This window comes from Cyprinodon tularosa, unplaced genomic scaffold (genome assembly GCF_016077235.1).
Source record: "Cyprinodon tularosa strain WSP-4 unplaced genomic scaffold, ASM1607723v1 ctg373, whole genome shotgun sequence".
NCBI classification, from domain to species: Eukaryota; Metazoa; Chordata; class Actinopteri; order Cyprinodontiformes; family Cyprinodontidae; genus Cyprinodon; species Cyprinodon tularosa.
The window spans coordinates 237,019-252,504 of NW_024039089.1; the positions used below are offsets into that span (position 1 = coordinate 237,019).

The window sequence follows — 15,486 nt, forward strand, 5'->3', positions numbered from 1 at the left end:
GTTGCATGGAGACGGCAATCCAGGTGATGCATCAGCCAATGGCAGGAAGCCAGAGACGGGCATCAAGGTTGGCGCAGCTGATGGATTGGGGAGAGCAGCACCAGCACTCCGCCAAGCCGCTGAAACACGGTCATAAATCACACGTTTACTGCCAGTTAGTAACTCCGTGCACTCTCCGGCATTTCTTCTGATGTCAGCAGCACATTATCATATCTAATCAGACCCCAGCAACCCGCTTTTAAAGAGACGAGGGGACTGAAGTGGCAAACATCGCACTCATCCCCATAAACATCATTCACACCCAAACCATAAAAATAAAAAAAAACAATATTTATAGATCCATTTATGGAGTGAGGTTCATACTCGGAAAGCTCAGCTTGTTTAACAATAATATTTTATTTAATGCAATCCTTTTTTACGGTGACATACGTGTTCTGCGACGGCAGCGAATGTAACCCCCCTCCCCGTTAAAGCGTTTACATTACGGTTATACAGTTCATCACATGAAAGTAAGGCGCAGTGGAAGTGCGTGACGCTGACCAAGGCGGATCGCTCTGCAGGCTGACAGACCAGGCGTACAACCAGGGATATTTACAGCTGCGACCACTTTGAGAATACACATCATTGCAAGAAAGAAAAATAAAATTAAAAAAGGCTTCGGAAATCTTCCTTCTGCTGAAGAAAACCCCCGAAGCACGGAGTTAGTTTGTACTGCAAAGTTGAGATATGGAAGTAAATGAACTGTAAAAATGAAAACTGGCCACAGAATTATCAGCAATTATTTAAAAATAAGCTCATGTAACAACAGCCCCCCCCAGACTATATTAGAAAACAGATCAAACAATACCATCCTTGTACAAAAGACAATAAATCCGTTATGGTAATAAAAATAAGAGTATATTGTAAATATATATTCATATTTTTTTATTTTCTAACCGTATTTACAGGGAGAGGGTGAATGAGGGCGCTGCAGTTCCTGGATTTGGTCCAAAAAGCAGAATTATGACCATTAAAGTAAAAAAAAAAAAAGAAAAAAAAAAAGGTAGAAAAACATGTTTATCCATCCGCCCCGTTCTCCTGACCCAACCGTGGAATGCCCAAAGTGAAGAGGGTAAATGTGAGTCTGCTTATTTACTGAAGCTTTGAGGAAAACCGCCGCTCCTGGTGAGGCAGAGCGCCCCACGTAACATCATCAACGCCGCAGTCCGAGCGGTCCAACAAGTCTCAGAACTCCTCTCACAGAGGATTATAGTTATTCATGTTAGCTTCATCTCTGGGAATGTGTGTGGGGGGGGGGGGGTCCGACCCCATGAGGCAGGTGGGGAAAATGAAAATGAGGTCTCAACGTTTCTTAATGGCTGCCCTGTTAGAGTGAGGGGGGAACTTGGGAAGGCAGGGCTCCTCCGCTCCTGCGTCGTGGGAGAAAACCGAGTCCTCGCCAGACGAGCAGGTGGAGCTCCGGGTTTCAGGGTAGCTGGGGGAGTATTGGTCCATAGGCACAGAGAGCTCCAAGTATTCCTGTAAGAAGGAAGAACGTCAAGAAAAAAAAAAAAACATGTCTTCCAACACGAGCAAAGAGCATCCGAGGCAGACTCACCTGGTTGGACGTCATGGCCAGACATCTATCCAGGTCCTCCACAAGCTGCTTGAATGTGGGTCTCTGAGACGGCACAGCATGCCAGCAGTCCCTCATCATCATATACCTGCACAGATCAGAAGATTAAACTGTTAGGCTCCCTGAAAAAACAAAACAACCTTTTATTCTGAGATCAAATCTCACGTTAGAAGAATGTTAAAGCCGTCAGAGGAGAGCTCATAAAGCAGACATTCAGTCCTGGAAGGTGGACGACGAAAGTAAGCTGCACAATATGTTCCAGCTGGAGCTCGCAACGAGAGTCGAGCGCTTTTATTTCATCGGCCATCACGCAAACATTATGAGGGAACATTTTAATGTTGCCAAGCACCTGGAATGTTTCTGCTATACAACAACATGGGTGATAGAAATATTAATGCCAACTGTTTGGATAGAGGACAAGCTCTGAGACGGAGCCAAGGCCAGTCAGCATGGCAGGAGTAAACACCGCTGCTAGCGTGTTTAAAAAGCAATACCTGGGTTTTACTCAGGTTCAAACCTGCTTTAGTTAGAGTTTGAAAAGTGTGGCTTGCATCTATTTTCTACCCCTTTTTTGGTGATACCATAAAATGAAACTAATCTGAATCAAATTAGTAAATTATTGTTATCTAATCCCAGTTTAAATGCAGCTTTTCTGAGAGCCACTGACAGCTCGGGTATGACATGTTTACTAGGGGTGGAACGGTTCACAAAATCCACAGTACGGTTCACGGTTTTCGGTTCGGTATATTTTGATTGTTAGCCTGACATGTTTGGTCATGTTGCTGTTAGCATAAACAAAACGTGTTGCGCAATGCTTGCACAGTTTTTATCCACAACCTTCTTTCCACCGTCATCGTAGGTCACTATAATGCTGCGTTCACACCGGACGCAGCAGTAGCAGCAAAATCGCGTCTGCTGCTTCCTTTTTGCTGCTTGTACCAGTTTAGTTCTGACGCGCGGCCGAAGCAGCTTTGCTGGTCTGGCTGCGCGGTGAAAAAGTGTGTGTGTGTTTTTAACACTTTTAGCCCATTTTCTGTAGTGTCCAGGATGAAATCGAATGATCGACAACAAAATTTTGACGATTGGTCCTGTCTCTGCTATTTGGCTCATGCAGAATCCCCCCCTGGCTGCTTCAGAATGGCTTCCATAGTGCATGTCCGATAATGTCCTTAAAACAACCTTAAACGTTCTTTTTTTAAAATATGCTACTCACCGGGTCGTCAGCGCTGTTCAATGACGTTCCAAAAAAAGTTTCGTGAAGAAAAACTGTTCCTGTCTTGTTTTATTTTGCATTTTGTAAATCCCAGAACTATTTTTTCCGATACATCACAACCGCTTATAAACTTCCGCTTCCCGTTCGAATCTGAAGCGTTGCACACTCCAGACCACTAGTTGGCGACAATGTTTGTACCGTCAAACTCCAAGTCCAATATGTCCTCCTCAAGAATCCACCTTTCGTATTCCATTTTCAGAGTTTTTTAAAGTGTTTAACAGAGACGTTAGCACCTCGACGTCGGAGTACACAGAGTGAAGCAGAAACACTTGGGCCTTGCGAAAAGATTACAACTAAGCGTAAACAGGCCCCATTTCCGTTTCCGTGGCGGAGGGATATTGACTATTCCAACAGAACTCAATGGGATTTACAAAATGCTAAATAAAACACTACAGGAACGTTTTTTTCTTTACGAAACTTGTTTTTGAACGTCATTGAACAGCGTTGACGACTCGGTGAGTAGCACATTTTAAAAAAAGAACGTTTAAGGTTGTTTTAAGAACATTATCGGACATGCACTATGGAAGCCATTCTGAAGCAGCCAGGGGGGGATTCTGCATGAGCCAAATAGCAGAGACAGGACCAATCGTCAAAATTTTGGTGTCAATCATTCGATTTCATCCTGGACACTACAGAAAAGGGGCTAAAAGTGTTAAAAACCGGAATTTTCCTTTAATAAACTGTTTCAGAGGAGTGATCACAGCGCTCTGTATCATCAGCAATGTGTCTCTCTCCCTGCCAGCTCCCAGATCAGCATTTCTGATTGGTTGATGCGGCGCGTCAAGCAGCAAAAGTTCAATTTTTACATCTTGAGCGCGTTAACCATTGAGTTTGCATGTAAACTTGCAGCCGCGTCCGGTGTGAACGCAGCATGAATGCAAAGTGGTCCCTTACAGCAGACCTATAAAGTGCTGCTGGCACGTCTTCCAACTCCTGTTCTTTCCCACTCGCCATACCCACACAATTCTTCACAAAAACTGTTTTTTTTCTGCTGCACCCCGCTAATCTGCTTCGCTTCTTATTCTTGTTTACTACTGGTGGTTCTTCTTCTGCTCTGGAGTGTAAATGCTTTGCCTATGAGAAAAAGAAGAAGCACGCGAACCGAACCGAGACAGTCAGACGACAGAGACGAACGGTTTGGACGGTTCGAACGGTTCCATCCCTAATGTTTACACGATGCCCAGACATGGCATTCTGTGAGAAAAGGGAAGCAGCCAATGTGTGGAAGAAGCTCTTCTAGTCAAATACATAAATAATTTAGTCTAATAAACCAAAATATAAAATGTGTCTCATGGGAAAACTCCTTTGAGGCAATGTGGTGGCAGTAAAATGCTTTAGTTTTTAAATCAGCAGGGACAGAGGAAACTGAGTGATTTACTAGAAAGCTGTTTGGAAACAGATGAAAACAGTGAAATCTATAAAACGGTGCGGCCTTATGCCGTTCCCTTACAGCTCATGAGTGCATGTTGAAGGCTTGTCCATTCTGTGACCTTCCTTCAGCAGCTTGAACAACTCCTCCACCGGAACCCCAGGGTATGGAGAGCCTCCCAGGGTGAAGATCTCCCACAGCAGAACTCCAAACGACCAGCTGAGGAGAAGGTTTTCCTCTATGATTAAGGCTCTCCTTCAAACCAGATGGACTGAATCAGCAAAGAGAGAGGAGATACTCACACATCACTTTGGTGTGTGTATATCCGGTCAAACAGGGCCTCAGGAGCCATCCACTTCACTGGTAAACGACCCTGGGAGACACCAAAACATTATCACTATAGCAACCTCCTATTCCAGTTTCATTGGGACAACAAAAGCTTGATAAAAACTCACATTGGTGGTCTTCTTATAGTAATCAATATGGTGGATATCTCTAGCGAGGCCGAAGTCTGCGATTTTCATCACGTTGTCCTCGGTCACCAACACGTTGCGAGCTGCCAGATCTCTGTGGATGCACTGAAAGCATCACGTTAGTCAGACTCTGGAGTGAACGCCGGAGGTACTTAAAGGAACTGAACCGTCCGCGCTCCTCGGTTACCTTTTTGGATGCTAAATACTCCATGCCTCTAGCAACTTGGTAAGCACAGGACACCAGGTCTTTGATGGACATGGTCTCCAGGGGAACCTGGTCCGGGTTGTAGCAGTACTCCATTCCTGGAGGGCGCCGGGCTCGCAGGTACTCCCTAAGGTTCCCCTTGGATGCATATTCGACGATGACGTACAGTGGACCTAAAATAGAAATAAAGAAAGAATATTTAAAGTGATTCTGATTCATCCTCCATTAAAAAAAAACAAAACAAAAAAAGTAACCATTCACATTGCAAATTTGTGCGAAACCATGTCGATATTCTGGGAAATGTCCCCTTTCTTAAAATTAGCAATTACGGTATTTAAATTAAAAAACAAAGTTAAAATTGTACGTTAATATGTTGGTTCACCAGAAAACAACATGGGACCAACAGACGCCAATACATGAGAGATGTCTACATTTCATTCAGGACGCTAGATGGCGCCATCATCCTCCAACAACTTCCTTTCTTCTTCTTCTTCTTCTTAAAGGCTGGTTATACTCCCGCAGTGTGTCGCTGTGAGCTTGTAGAAATTTTTTTGATTTATGCCCAATATTGAAGCGTGGTCTGCGCTATGTTCTTCCACGCCACAACGCAAGAGGGACAATCAGGAACTAGCTGTGGGTCTAGATACGGCCGAGGCGGTGAGGAAGCGGGGGCAAATTTTTTCGACAATTCAGGTGGAAAAAGGGTCCCAGCGTTCCCGTGCAACTCTGTCTTCTAGCCGGTCCATCTTCACGAGTCGTTTTCCGCGATGACGGTCATAAAACAAAACAAGCTGGTAAGGAACGAAACAGGAAATATGCATAGTGTAGAGCGGATGTAGATTTGACCAATCAGACGACCTCGTTTCTGAGTATAAATCAGCCTTTACAAGACAGTCATATCCAGCTGCGGATCACATGACTCGTGTTTTTATTGCAGTTTTGCGAAATATCAATCTCAACTAGACCGATAAAAAACACTTCTTTGAAACGTAAAAACGTTTTAATCAAAAAATGTGCGTTATTTTCCCTGAAATTGGAGTGTTTCCATTTAGCGAATGTATTTTTGTAATTACAATTTGCGCAACTGGACATATGAACATTTTTAAAAACATTCCTTTTTTTTTTTTTATTGTGCAACCAAGTTACGCAGCTGCTGGCGGGAACATAGAGTAACAACACCCCACATATTGTTACATGTCACCGGTCAGGTGGCTGAAAGAGCACAGCTGCCCTTTTCCTTCATCAATCTGGCTGTTCGGAAAGATTTCAGCCACAAAAAAAACCAGGAGTAATATGGAGGTATTTTAGTTTTATCATGGTTCGTTAACGTCCTGTTTAAGATACTTTCTCTGATGAACACTTATTAGATTTTTTCCAATTTGATCATGTCGTGACAATACATTTCATATGAAAATATTTTTTTTTACTAATGCGTTCAATTTTCACATGTTTTTAAAAACAACTTCTCGTTTGTGAGGTACGACGGAGCATTAGGGTCATGCTAGATTTTTTTCTCCCTCTATTTGGAGAATAAAGTCGTAAAATTACGAGAATAAAGTCGCAATGAGAATATTCTCGTAATTTCATGACTAAAAGCTGTAACATTACGAGAATAAAGTCGTAAAATTACGAGAATAAAGTCGCAATGAGAATATTCTCGTAATTTTATGACTAAAGCCGTAACATTATGAGAATAAATCATAAAATTACAAGAATTAAGCCGCAATTTTAGAGAATAAAGTCCTAAAATTATGAGAAATAAGTTGTAGTTTATGCCAACTCTTAAAAGAAGCACTTTCTTCCCTAAAATGAGGAATTTAGAGCATCATGTAAAGTCTTTTAGCACCAGCATCAAATTGGGCAGTAAGTCAGAGTAAGCTGTTTGGTGGAGCTGGTCTGAGCACAGAGCTTTCTTTCTGAAACGGGTTGTGGTATGATGAATTTATTTTCGAAATGTTACGACTATTTTCTCGTAATATTACGAATTTATTCTAGAAAAGTTTTTTTTTAATCCTCTAGCCTGGCCTTGATACTCCGTCATAGTGAGGAGTTTGTTTTAATGTCACTTGGTTGAAACTCTTGGTCGAGTTTAAGCCAAGATTGAAAAAGAATGGGGCTAACTTCTTACGGTTCATCAAAATAAACTGGAAAATCAGGTAATCTTTGTGACACATTGGTCTCAAACACTTTCAATCAATTAGCTCAACATATCAGTAGCTAAAGGCGAGTAGAACAACTTAATCCACTGCTGCTGAGGAAAGGTAAGAACCAAATATTCTGACAGAAATAAAAGCAGCGTCCATTTAAGGTTACATGAGGTTAGCTCTGCTTTTTGTTTTTAAAGCATGAATGAATGCATAGTTGAATCAAGCTGTGAGCTCGGAAGCTGGTGTCAGAACCCTTTATGCATGCTTTCCTAGACCCTGCACCCCCCCATGGGGGGATTACAGCAGCACCCTTCTCTGGGGGACAAATGTGTGTGTGTGTGGCCTGGTTCAGGTCAGTATCAGGCTTCTCCCTACCATCCTGTGTGCAGGCTCCCAGCAGATTAATAATGTTCTTGTGCTTCCCAATGATCTTCATCATCTCCATCTCTGAGATCAGGTCTGACAGGTCTTTCTCTGTAGCGTCAGCTAGAGGGGACAAAAAAAATAAAGTCACAATAGGGTAATTAGTAGTCTCTCTGCTGGTGAAGAGGCAAAAAAAGGCTTCCCAGTTATGACCTAGCCAGATATAAACACCACTGCTGCAGCTGTTTAGTAACAGAGCTCTGTTTGTTGTTTGTTGAACGCTCCCTGGGGACAAGCACTTAAAGCACGAGACAATAAATGCTACTTTCCCTCCATCTTCACTCAGTGGTGTTTAATGAACACTGTGTTATATGGGATGGCAAAGGGTTCTCATAAATTTTTACTTTGCTCTCATATTTGCTCCCTGGCAGGGATCCAGCTGCTGACCAAGTTCAAAGTTGTTGTTTTTTATCTGAGGGTCCATCTTTGTACCCATTGCTATCCTGTGAACATAAAGCTTTACAGCGGATAACTTTCTCTAATAAACCACTTACGTTTCAACATTTTCACCGCGACCTTGGTCACTCGATTCGGTTTCTCTTTGTCCAGACCCAGAACCTCCCCCATCATCACTTGACCGAAGCAGCCTTCGCCCAGCGGCTTACCGAGAACAAGTCTGTGAGAAGGAGAGGAGACAGTGGAGGAATTTCAATGCGGCAAAAGCATTCAGTTAGGAACAGAGCAGAGATTTACTGAGCAACTTTAATACCCCGAAAAATAAAAAGCGAATGCGCACTCTTAATGAAAAACATGAAAGCATGTCTATAAACAAACCTCATATAACGGCATAAAGCAAAGACGCCCTTTGTAATAATAAAAAAAAAAAACGAACTATAAAAAAACCTCCAGTTATTTGTAAAAAAACATGGTAACCACATACATATATAAATAAAATAGTAATTTCAAATGGAACTGGACTACTTCATAAAAGAATAACCCACTGAAAGCAATAATTTAACTCAAAAGTAAAAAAACAAACATTTTCCATTTAAGATTTAAAAAAAATCTAATTTGTCAGTAAATGTGCTCCATACAGAACGCCTCTATCGTCGATTTTACCTTCACCAGAATCAAACTTTGTTAAAACAAACATCTACTAACCACTAAACACTCGCCTCATTTTAGCTTGTGCGCAATAGTTGGTCAAACCCGAATGGCCTCGCCTATTAAAAGTACATCATGCAGCTCAAATGTTAACAAGTGGAAGCATTTTAAAGTGCAGAACTTACAAAACCTAAACCGCAGCTGTTTAAACAGGTTTAGAAATGCGTTTTTTCTTCTTCCTCCTGGAAAAAAAATAACTATTCCGACTGCTAGAAGCCGCTAGTGAGGTATAGATCATAACATGCACATTTCTTTTCTTTTTATTCACATGTGTACAATTTTAAATTAATCTGATGAGGTATGTTAATGCTGCAGGAATTTTCTTATATGAAATGGATCCAAATGGCAAATCATTCCAAAAAAATTTTTGGCTAAACTTTTCTTCCAAGGTAAGTTTTTATAAGGAGGACAAAAGAGGTGGTAATATACCACGGTGTGAGCAGATATAAAGTAGCTCTCACATTAGGCCTCTTTCCCACTGAAATTAGCTGGTTAACGTAGTTTTTTTTTAAAACAGTTCAACCTGCTAACAATCCCTTCCAGTTGACCGAAAAAAGATGGCTTCTGTCCCCTCACCACTGCGTGTCTGATGTGTTAAGGGCAGATTATACTTCTGTTACCGCACACATCAAATGTCGCATCGGTCTGGTCGCGAACCAGTTTTGCTGGTATGCTTCTGCACCGTCGGTCTGGAATTTCTAGGGACATAAGGGGAAGCCCATTCGAGAACTCGCGAGAACTTTGGCGGATTTTTGGCGGATCTAGAGTTGCTAGACATCGATCTAGGCTCTGCTAATGGAGTTGGCAAAAAAGACCGATTAACCTTTCGTCGTAGTTGTACATTGTAGTTGTTCCTCGGTTTTTAAAAATGGCGCATCCACGGCACCGAAACGAGAAGGACGACCACACAGACAGTCGGAAAGGCGTAACAAGGACCAAATCACAGCTGCTTTTTTGTCTGCGTTTCTGCTTGAGGTCTGCGCGGGTTTGCGACCGTCCAACGCATAGTCAGGATTTTTTTTAAGGTGTGCAACGACGGATGCAGTGGCTATGCGTCATATATATAAATTGGACTTTAGCATTGCTGATGTCACCCGTGCAACAGGAAAGCAAACAATGGATAGCAACATGCAAGGAAGCCAGGGCGTATTCAGTGTGCATTATTGTTTTTCTCCCTTTATCCGTCCAAATCCCTCTTACCAGTGTATGCCATGCTTAGCCAATTAAAACGGAGATGTTTCGGTTTGTTAGATGAGACACGGTGTGTTGACGTCGGTACGTTTTGCTGAATGGTTCCACCTAAATTAGCGGGTCGACCCAGCTCTGATGTTCCCACTGCATTCCGATTGGAGTCTTTATTGTGCAAATATATAATTTGTCTGCACCATCAACACCAAGTCAAATTCCTTGTAACCTACTTGGCGATAAATCTGATTCTGAAAAGTTTGTTTATTTAAGAATAATAAACAACATCTTAGATTAGTCTAAAAAATTAACCACTAGATGAATCGATATCCGTCCATGCATCGGAGAGTACAGCTGTCTCCAGTTCAGCATGTCAGACAGCAGATTTAATCCCAATCAAAAACATGCACCGGCATCTATGCTGAGCCCCAAATAGAAAAGCAGGAGCCACCACCGATTAGCTCCAAGCTTTTTATGAAGACCTACTTGTCTCTGAAGATCTCCCAGCGGGGATCCTGTGGGAGTTCACACTCAGATACTCCCGACAGCATCGGAGTGCCACTAGAGGAGAGGCGGGAAGGACGAACCAGCATCACTCCAGAGTGGTTGGAGGAGCTTGAATCCACAGAAACCTGAGGTACAAAGGAAAAAAGGGGAACATTACTCCTCTCAAAGTGAAATAAACAATATCAGAGTGTTAATGAGGCCGGAGGGAAGCTAAACATTTTCCTGTGTAATTTAAACAAAACTTACCAGCTAACTATAATCCAACTCACTTAACCAAAAGCCTTCTAGATCAGTATATAAACTATAGCAATGTTTCCAAATGCAACAGGAACAATGCACACTGCAAAAAAATTTAAGTCTAAGTAATTTTTTTTTTTAAATAAGTAATTTTTTTTTTTACTGAGGAGATAAATGAGATATTTTGCCAATAGAATAAGATCATTTACATTCAAAATAAGAAAAAAAACAACAACTGTAGTCTCTTATTTCAATTGCATAATATCTAATTATCTTATTTTAAGGGTAAAACTGCTCACTCAATTGGCAGATAATGGTTTCCTACTCAAATTAAGGGTAAATACAGTTATTTTAAGAAATTCTTACTCATTTTCATTTGTGCAATGTGTTTCACTTAAAAGTCAAATAGAGAAAGGAAATGCAGAACTAAATTTCAGAGACTAATTGGAAACTGATGTACAAAACACTACTCTCTACCGGCTCCAGCTAATCATACAGGTATTACAAAAGAAGACTGATACTTCTTCAAGAAGGTTGCTATGAAGAAATCACAAGGAGTAGACTTATAAAGAATAATGAAACGGAGAGAGCGACTTTCTTTCTTCGACTTAAAGGGGATCTTTGATCTGAACTGGTGAAAATGGCCACTACTTGAGAACCTTCATGACTGAAGTGAATGAAAAATCGTCACCCCAACTGTTTTCATTTCACCTCTTCATTTTGTTTATTTTATTTTGCTGCCTGAATGACAAAATAAAGAATTTAAAAATAAAACTTCCCATGGAATCAGAAGTTTAATTTACAGTAGCCTTTTGAAACTGTGCTAAATGGAACGCAACTGAACTGGACCGTGCCAGACAGAACAGAACTGAGCTAAATCTAGTACTAGTTCAACAGTAGGGCTCGGCACGGTTCATCTGTGCCTCGATTCTCTGATAAACAAAGAGTGCGTGAGCAGACCGCGTCATCATCTATTTACAGTAAGCTGACTGATTTTGCAGGTTTTCCAGCAAGCCTAGCTTTGCAATTCACAGATCTCTCCACCTGTTCACAACAAGAACTTCCTCCCAGTCTAATAACATTAAAGGTATACTATGCAACCGGTGTTGATTTTCCAGTGAGGCTCCCCCCTGAGGGCGAAAGTAAAAGTGCACTGTCGTAAATATGCTCAGCTGTTCTCCTGGTTTCTCCATCAGGCCAGGCGCGGTTGTTTTGAGCTTAGCAGACAGGCGAACGCAACGACTACTGCGGTAGAGAGCACTTTTCCTCTTTCTTGCCTGCTCTGACATGGGCTTTCGCTGTTTTCTCCCTGGTTCCGCCATGTTAACTGCACAAATATCGCCACTGCGCTAGCAACGAGCATGCATTTCACTGGGGGTGTGTAGCAGTTCTCGCCGTATAGCAAGACCCACTCTCGCGATGCGCGAGACTTCTGAGCCTGTGGGTGCGGGCCGAGGGCTCCTGCAATTGAAGTACGGTATTTCCCCTACAGACCACCAAGGCGGCCGAGAAAACCTTTGTTCGACCTGAAATGACTCATTTAATCATCCAAAACGTTATGGAACACATTAATTAACTGAAAAATGTTGCATAGTTTGCCTTTAAATGGCATCAAAAGAGCGTGGCGCGACCCGGGATGATGACAAAACCGAGGCTCCGCCAAAAGGTTGAAATTTTGGCGGAGGATGCTATCCAGGTTCCTGAAGGTTATGGGCGCCACCATTTTTTTTTTTTTTTTTTAAACAGTGTCATGTATGGCAATATGACAATAACAATTGCATTAATGCCAAAAAGAGGGCCCAACAGATTGTACTTTCACAAGTGGAGCAGTACAGCTATCGCCATAGTGCTCTGCTTGATTTATGCATATAAATAGCTTTATTATAATTCATGCAGGGAGTATTACAGATTATATGGACACTGCAATGTAAGTAGAAACAAGAAAACGACAAAACGTCTTCAGTCTGCTTCATCACCTGCAAAGAGATGTAAAAAGAACAGCACAACCAACGGATATAGTGTAACAGATACAATAAAGTGGCCGCCATTTTTAAAGTGTAATTCCCGCCCTTAAGAGCTGTAGTATCACGGACCGTCGATAGGAGGTGAGGAACCGTGCTAGCATGATTTATAAGTGGTCGTAAGAATCAGGCTCGGTAGGGTTAACTGATGCAAGCTCGGTCTGAACTCTGCACGGATGGGTTTCAGAGGGCTAGTGTAACTAGGGCGAGAGTTGGAGTTCATATTCCCATACATACCTGGAGTAAAACCGTCACTGAATAGAAAGAGCCTAAAGGCTTGGTCAGTTGGCATTCCTATCAACAGATTAATCACTTTATCTCAAGCAGCCACAGATGCTGTACATTTTGGAGTTTATAAGATAAAACAAGCATCTAACAGACGAAAAGGTGAAAGGGTATAAAAGATGCAAACCCCCTATCTACTTTCTGTTACCTGTCTGCGCAGCGGGATGCTTTTGGCCAGCTTGTGGACAGCCAGCTGGCCGTTGAAGTCGCTCTTCTTTGAGGTGACTCGGATTTTGAGGATTATTACGATGGTGATCATGAAGGCGATCAGAAAGAAGCCAACGCAGTAGATGACCACCTCCAGGTAGGTGCTGCTGGCTGGGGGGTACGGGGTGATAGCTAGATGTGGAGCAGGAGGCGGAGGAGGAAGGTAGGCCGTTATGAATGAACTAAAGCTTCATGTCAGGAAAACATCAGGCTCAAAGCAAGGCAGAAGAAATGCTCTTACACATGAATTTAAAAAAGTTCCAATGTGTAAAAGTCAGACCCTTTGACCTGAATAGGGCAGGAACCCAATAAATGCCACATGGACCCTCAATTCAGTAAATTTAGTCCAGAATCAGAACAAGTAGAATTGAATTGAATTTGATCAGGTTTATGCAGCGTATGGACAGAAACTTGTGCCATCAGAAACTGAATTTGCATTCAGTAATTTGACATTAAATGCACTGGTTTAAAATGTTAATATCACTAAACTGAAAGCAAATTAAACAGTTCCAAACTGAATTCAGTTGCTTTAAATTGTATGTACTTCGAATAAAAATTCTCTGATTGCTAATCTTTTATTCTTTCGATTAATAATCGAATAGCAAAAGATTCTTTAATGGAATTAAACCAGGTGAAACAAACTTTTCCATTTGAGGAGTTCCATAGGGCATATCGACAGATGAAATGATGTCACTGTCAGCTAAAGAGAAGTTTTAGAGTCTATATACTGCAGTTAAACAATCCATTCATCACAATTAATCTGATTAATCTTTTCAGCCCCAATATAATCCAATATTTAGTTTGAGAATTGTTTTTTTGTGGTCCTTTAGCTACAGAGAAATCAACCACAGAATCACTGATCATAGTTGAGCAATTTAAACCTAGTCTCTGGTGGCGCAGTTTCAGCCCTCTGCAAAAATATTCTTTCCTTCATTCCTTCTGTCAGACATTCTGAAGTTAGAGCCACAAAACTGAATGCATTATTGGGCAACTTGAGGCAACACAAAGTTGCATTTATATTGGTAACGGAGGGAAGAAAAATAGGCAAGTGCTTCAAAAGAAAACTTTTAAAAGTTAAAAATCTGAAAAGGTCGGACATATAAGCTGCTAAGCTTATAGTTGTCCTACTGAGCCATGGCTCCCTGCAGAACCTCCAGTTTCTCTCATCTCTTATAGATGTTTTCACAACAAAATTGGTCACTTTTTGTTAGTTGCAAGCAGAGAATACATTCTGTGAATTGAAATTTGAAACAAAAACAATCAGAAATGATTTTTTTAAGTAAAAAAAAAAAAGATTTTATTTCATTTATTTTTTTAATCAGTTATCTTTTTAAAGTCTTTACATTTTTTAAACTACTTTTCAGCTTTTTTCATTTCTGTTTTTCAGAAGTTTTACCATCTGGATTTTTTTGAGCATTTCACAGATCAAATTTTTTTTCCCTTCTGGGTTTGGCATTGCATGCATGGAAACCAGCAACAGCATCATATTGATCAATGTGTGCACCAAGAGCAAGACTTTCTGAGCGAGACTCAAAAATATTAGCTTTCAATCAAAATTTGAAAAGAATGCAATTAATAAAACTAAATAAAAAAAAATGTGTGTAAAAACAATAAAATCTGTAAAACAAAAAAAAAGTGAAAATATAAAACTATAAAAAAGGAAATAAAATACAAATCTGAGAAAACGGTTAAGTTATTCTCAAAACCTTTTTGTTAACCCTTTATAAGGCAAGTCACCATTTTTGATCACTTGCATACCCCTTACAAATGGAGTCCGACCCATCCCTCAGTGAGATCTAGAAGAACAAGATCTATATCCAGCCATTCAGCAAAGATCCTGCTGCATAGCTGTAAATCTTGTTTTGGCATCTGACCAATTAGATGAGACCTTGAAGGAAATATTACCTACTGGAAATTAAGTTGAAAAAAAAAAAGTAAAGAAAAAAGGTAAAAAGCAAATTGAAAAGTTAAGAAGTAAACTTCAAAAGTTAATAACCCTAGTTAACATTTATATTTAGGGTTATAAACTAAAAAATGTCAGAACCACTATCAGCATTAATGCCTCTAAGGTTATGTTGTACCAAAAAAAATTTGTTTCTTTTCACTCTCAGAATGATTTTCATTAAATTCTTATAGAAGCACTTTTGTTTTCTTTCTTAATATATTCGGCAGGTTGGCGTTTCCTGTTATTACATTGGCGTTAGTTTTTGCCATCAAATTATCCATATTTTTTTATTTTACAAAGGTAATAAGGTCTTCTCCTGGATTCCAATAACACTATTGGCTTGAAATTTAGATTTTCAAAGTATTTCACTGAGTGCCCTAAAATTATAAGTGTTTCTGGATTTAATTTTTTTTGTAATTTATCTTTTTTTTTTCTTTTTTATAGGTTTCCATTTATAAAATGTGTTCTTCACTAGCGACAACACTGAAAG

General features: G+C 40.6%; 1 protein-coding gene across 4 annotated transcripts in view; it reads right to left on the reverse strand.

Annotated features, from left to right (window-relative positions):
* Positions 1-875: 875 nt before the first annotated feature.
* Positions 876-15,486, reverse strand: part of fgfr1a (fibroblast growth factor receptor 1a) — a 55,588-nt gene continuing 40,977 nt past the window's right edge. For 2 of the 4 annotated variants that reach the window (XM_038296623.1, XM_038296622.1), the window contains exons 9-18: positions 12,993-13,183; positions 10,281-10,426; positions 8,000-8,121; positions 7,458-7,568; positions 4,918-5,108; positions 4,713-4,835; positions 4,560-4,630; positions 4,339-4,476; positions 1,598-1,703; positions 1,342-1,518 (exon numbers count right to left, since the gene is read on the reverse strand). In XM_038296623.1, the coding sequence (XP_038152551.1) occupies positions 1,342-1,518; positions 1,598-1,703; positions 4,339-4,476; positions 4,560-4,630; positions 4,713-4,835; positions 4,918-5,108; positions 7,458-7,568; positions 8,000-8,121; positions 10,281-10,426; positions 12,993-13,183 (1,376 nt within the window). Of the gene's footprint in view, positions 1,519-1,597; positions 1,704-4,338; positions 4,477-4,559; positions 4,631-4,712; positions 4,836-4,917; positions 5,109-7,457; positions 7,569-7,999; positions 8,122-10,280; positions 10,427-12,986; positions 13,184-15,486 lie in introns of all 4 variants that reach the window. The other 2 variants (XM_038296619.1, XM_038296621.1) reach the window with 2 other exon arrangements.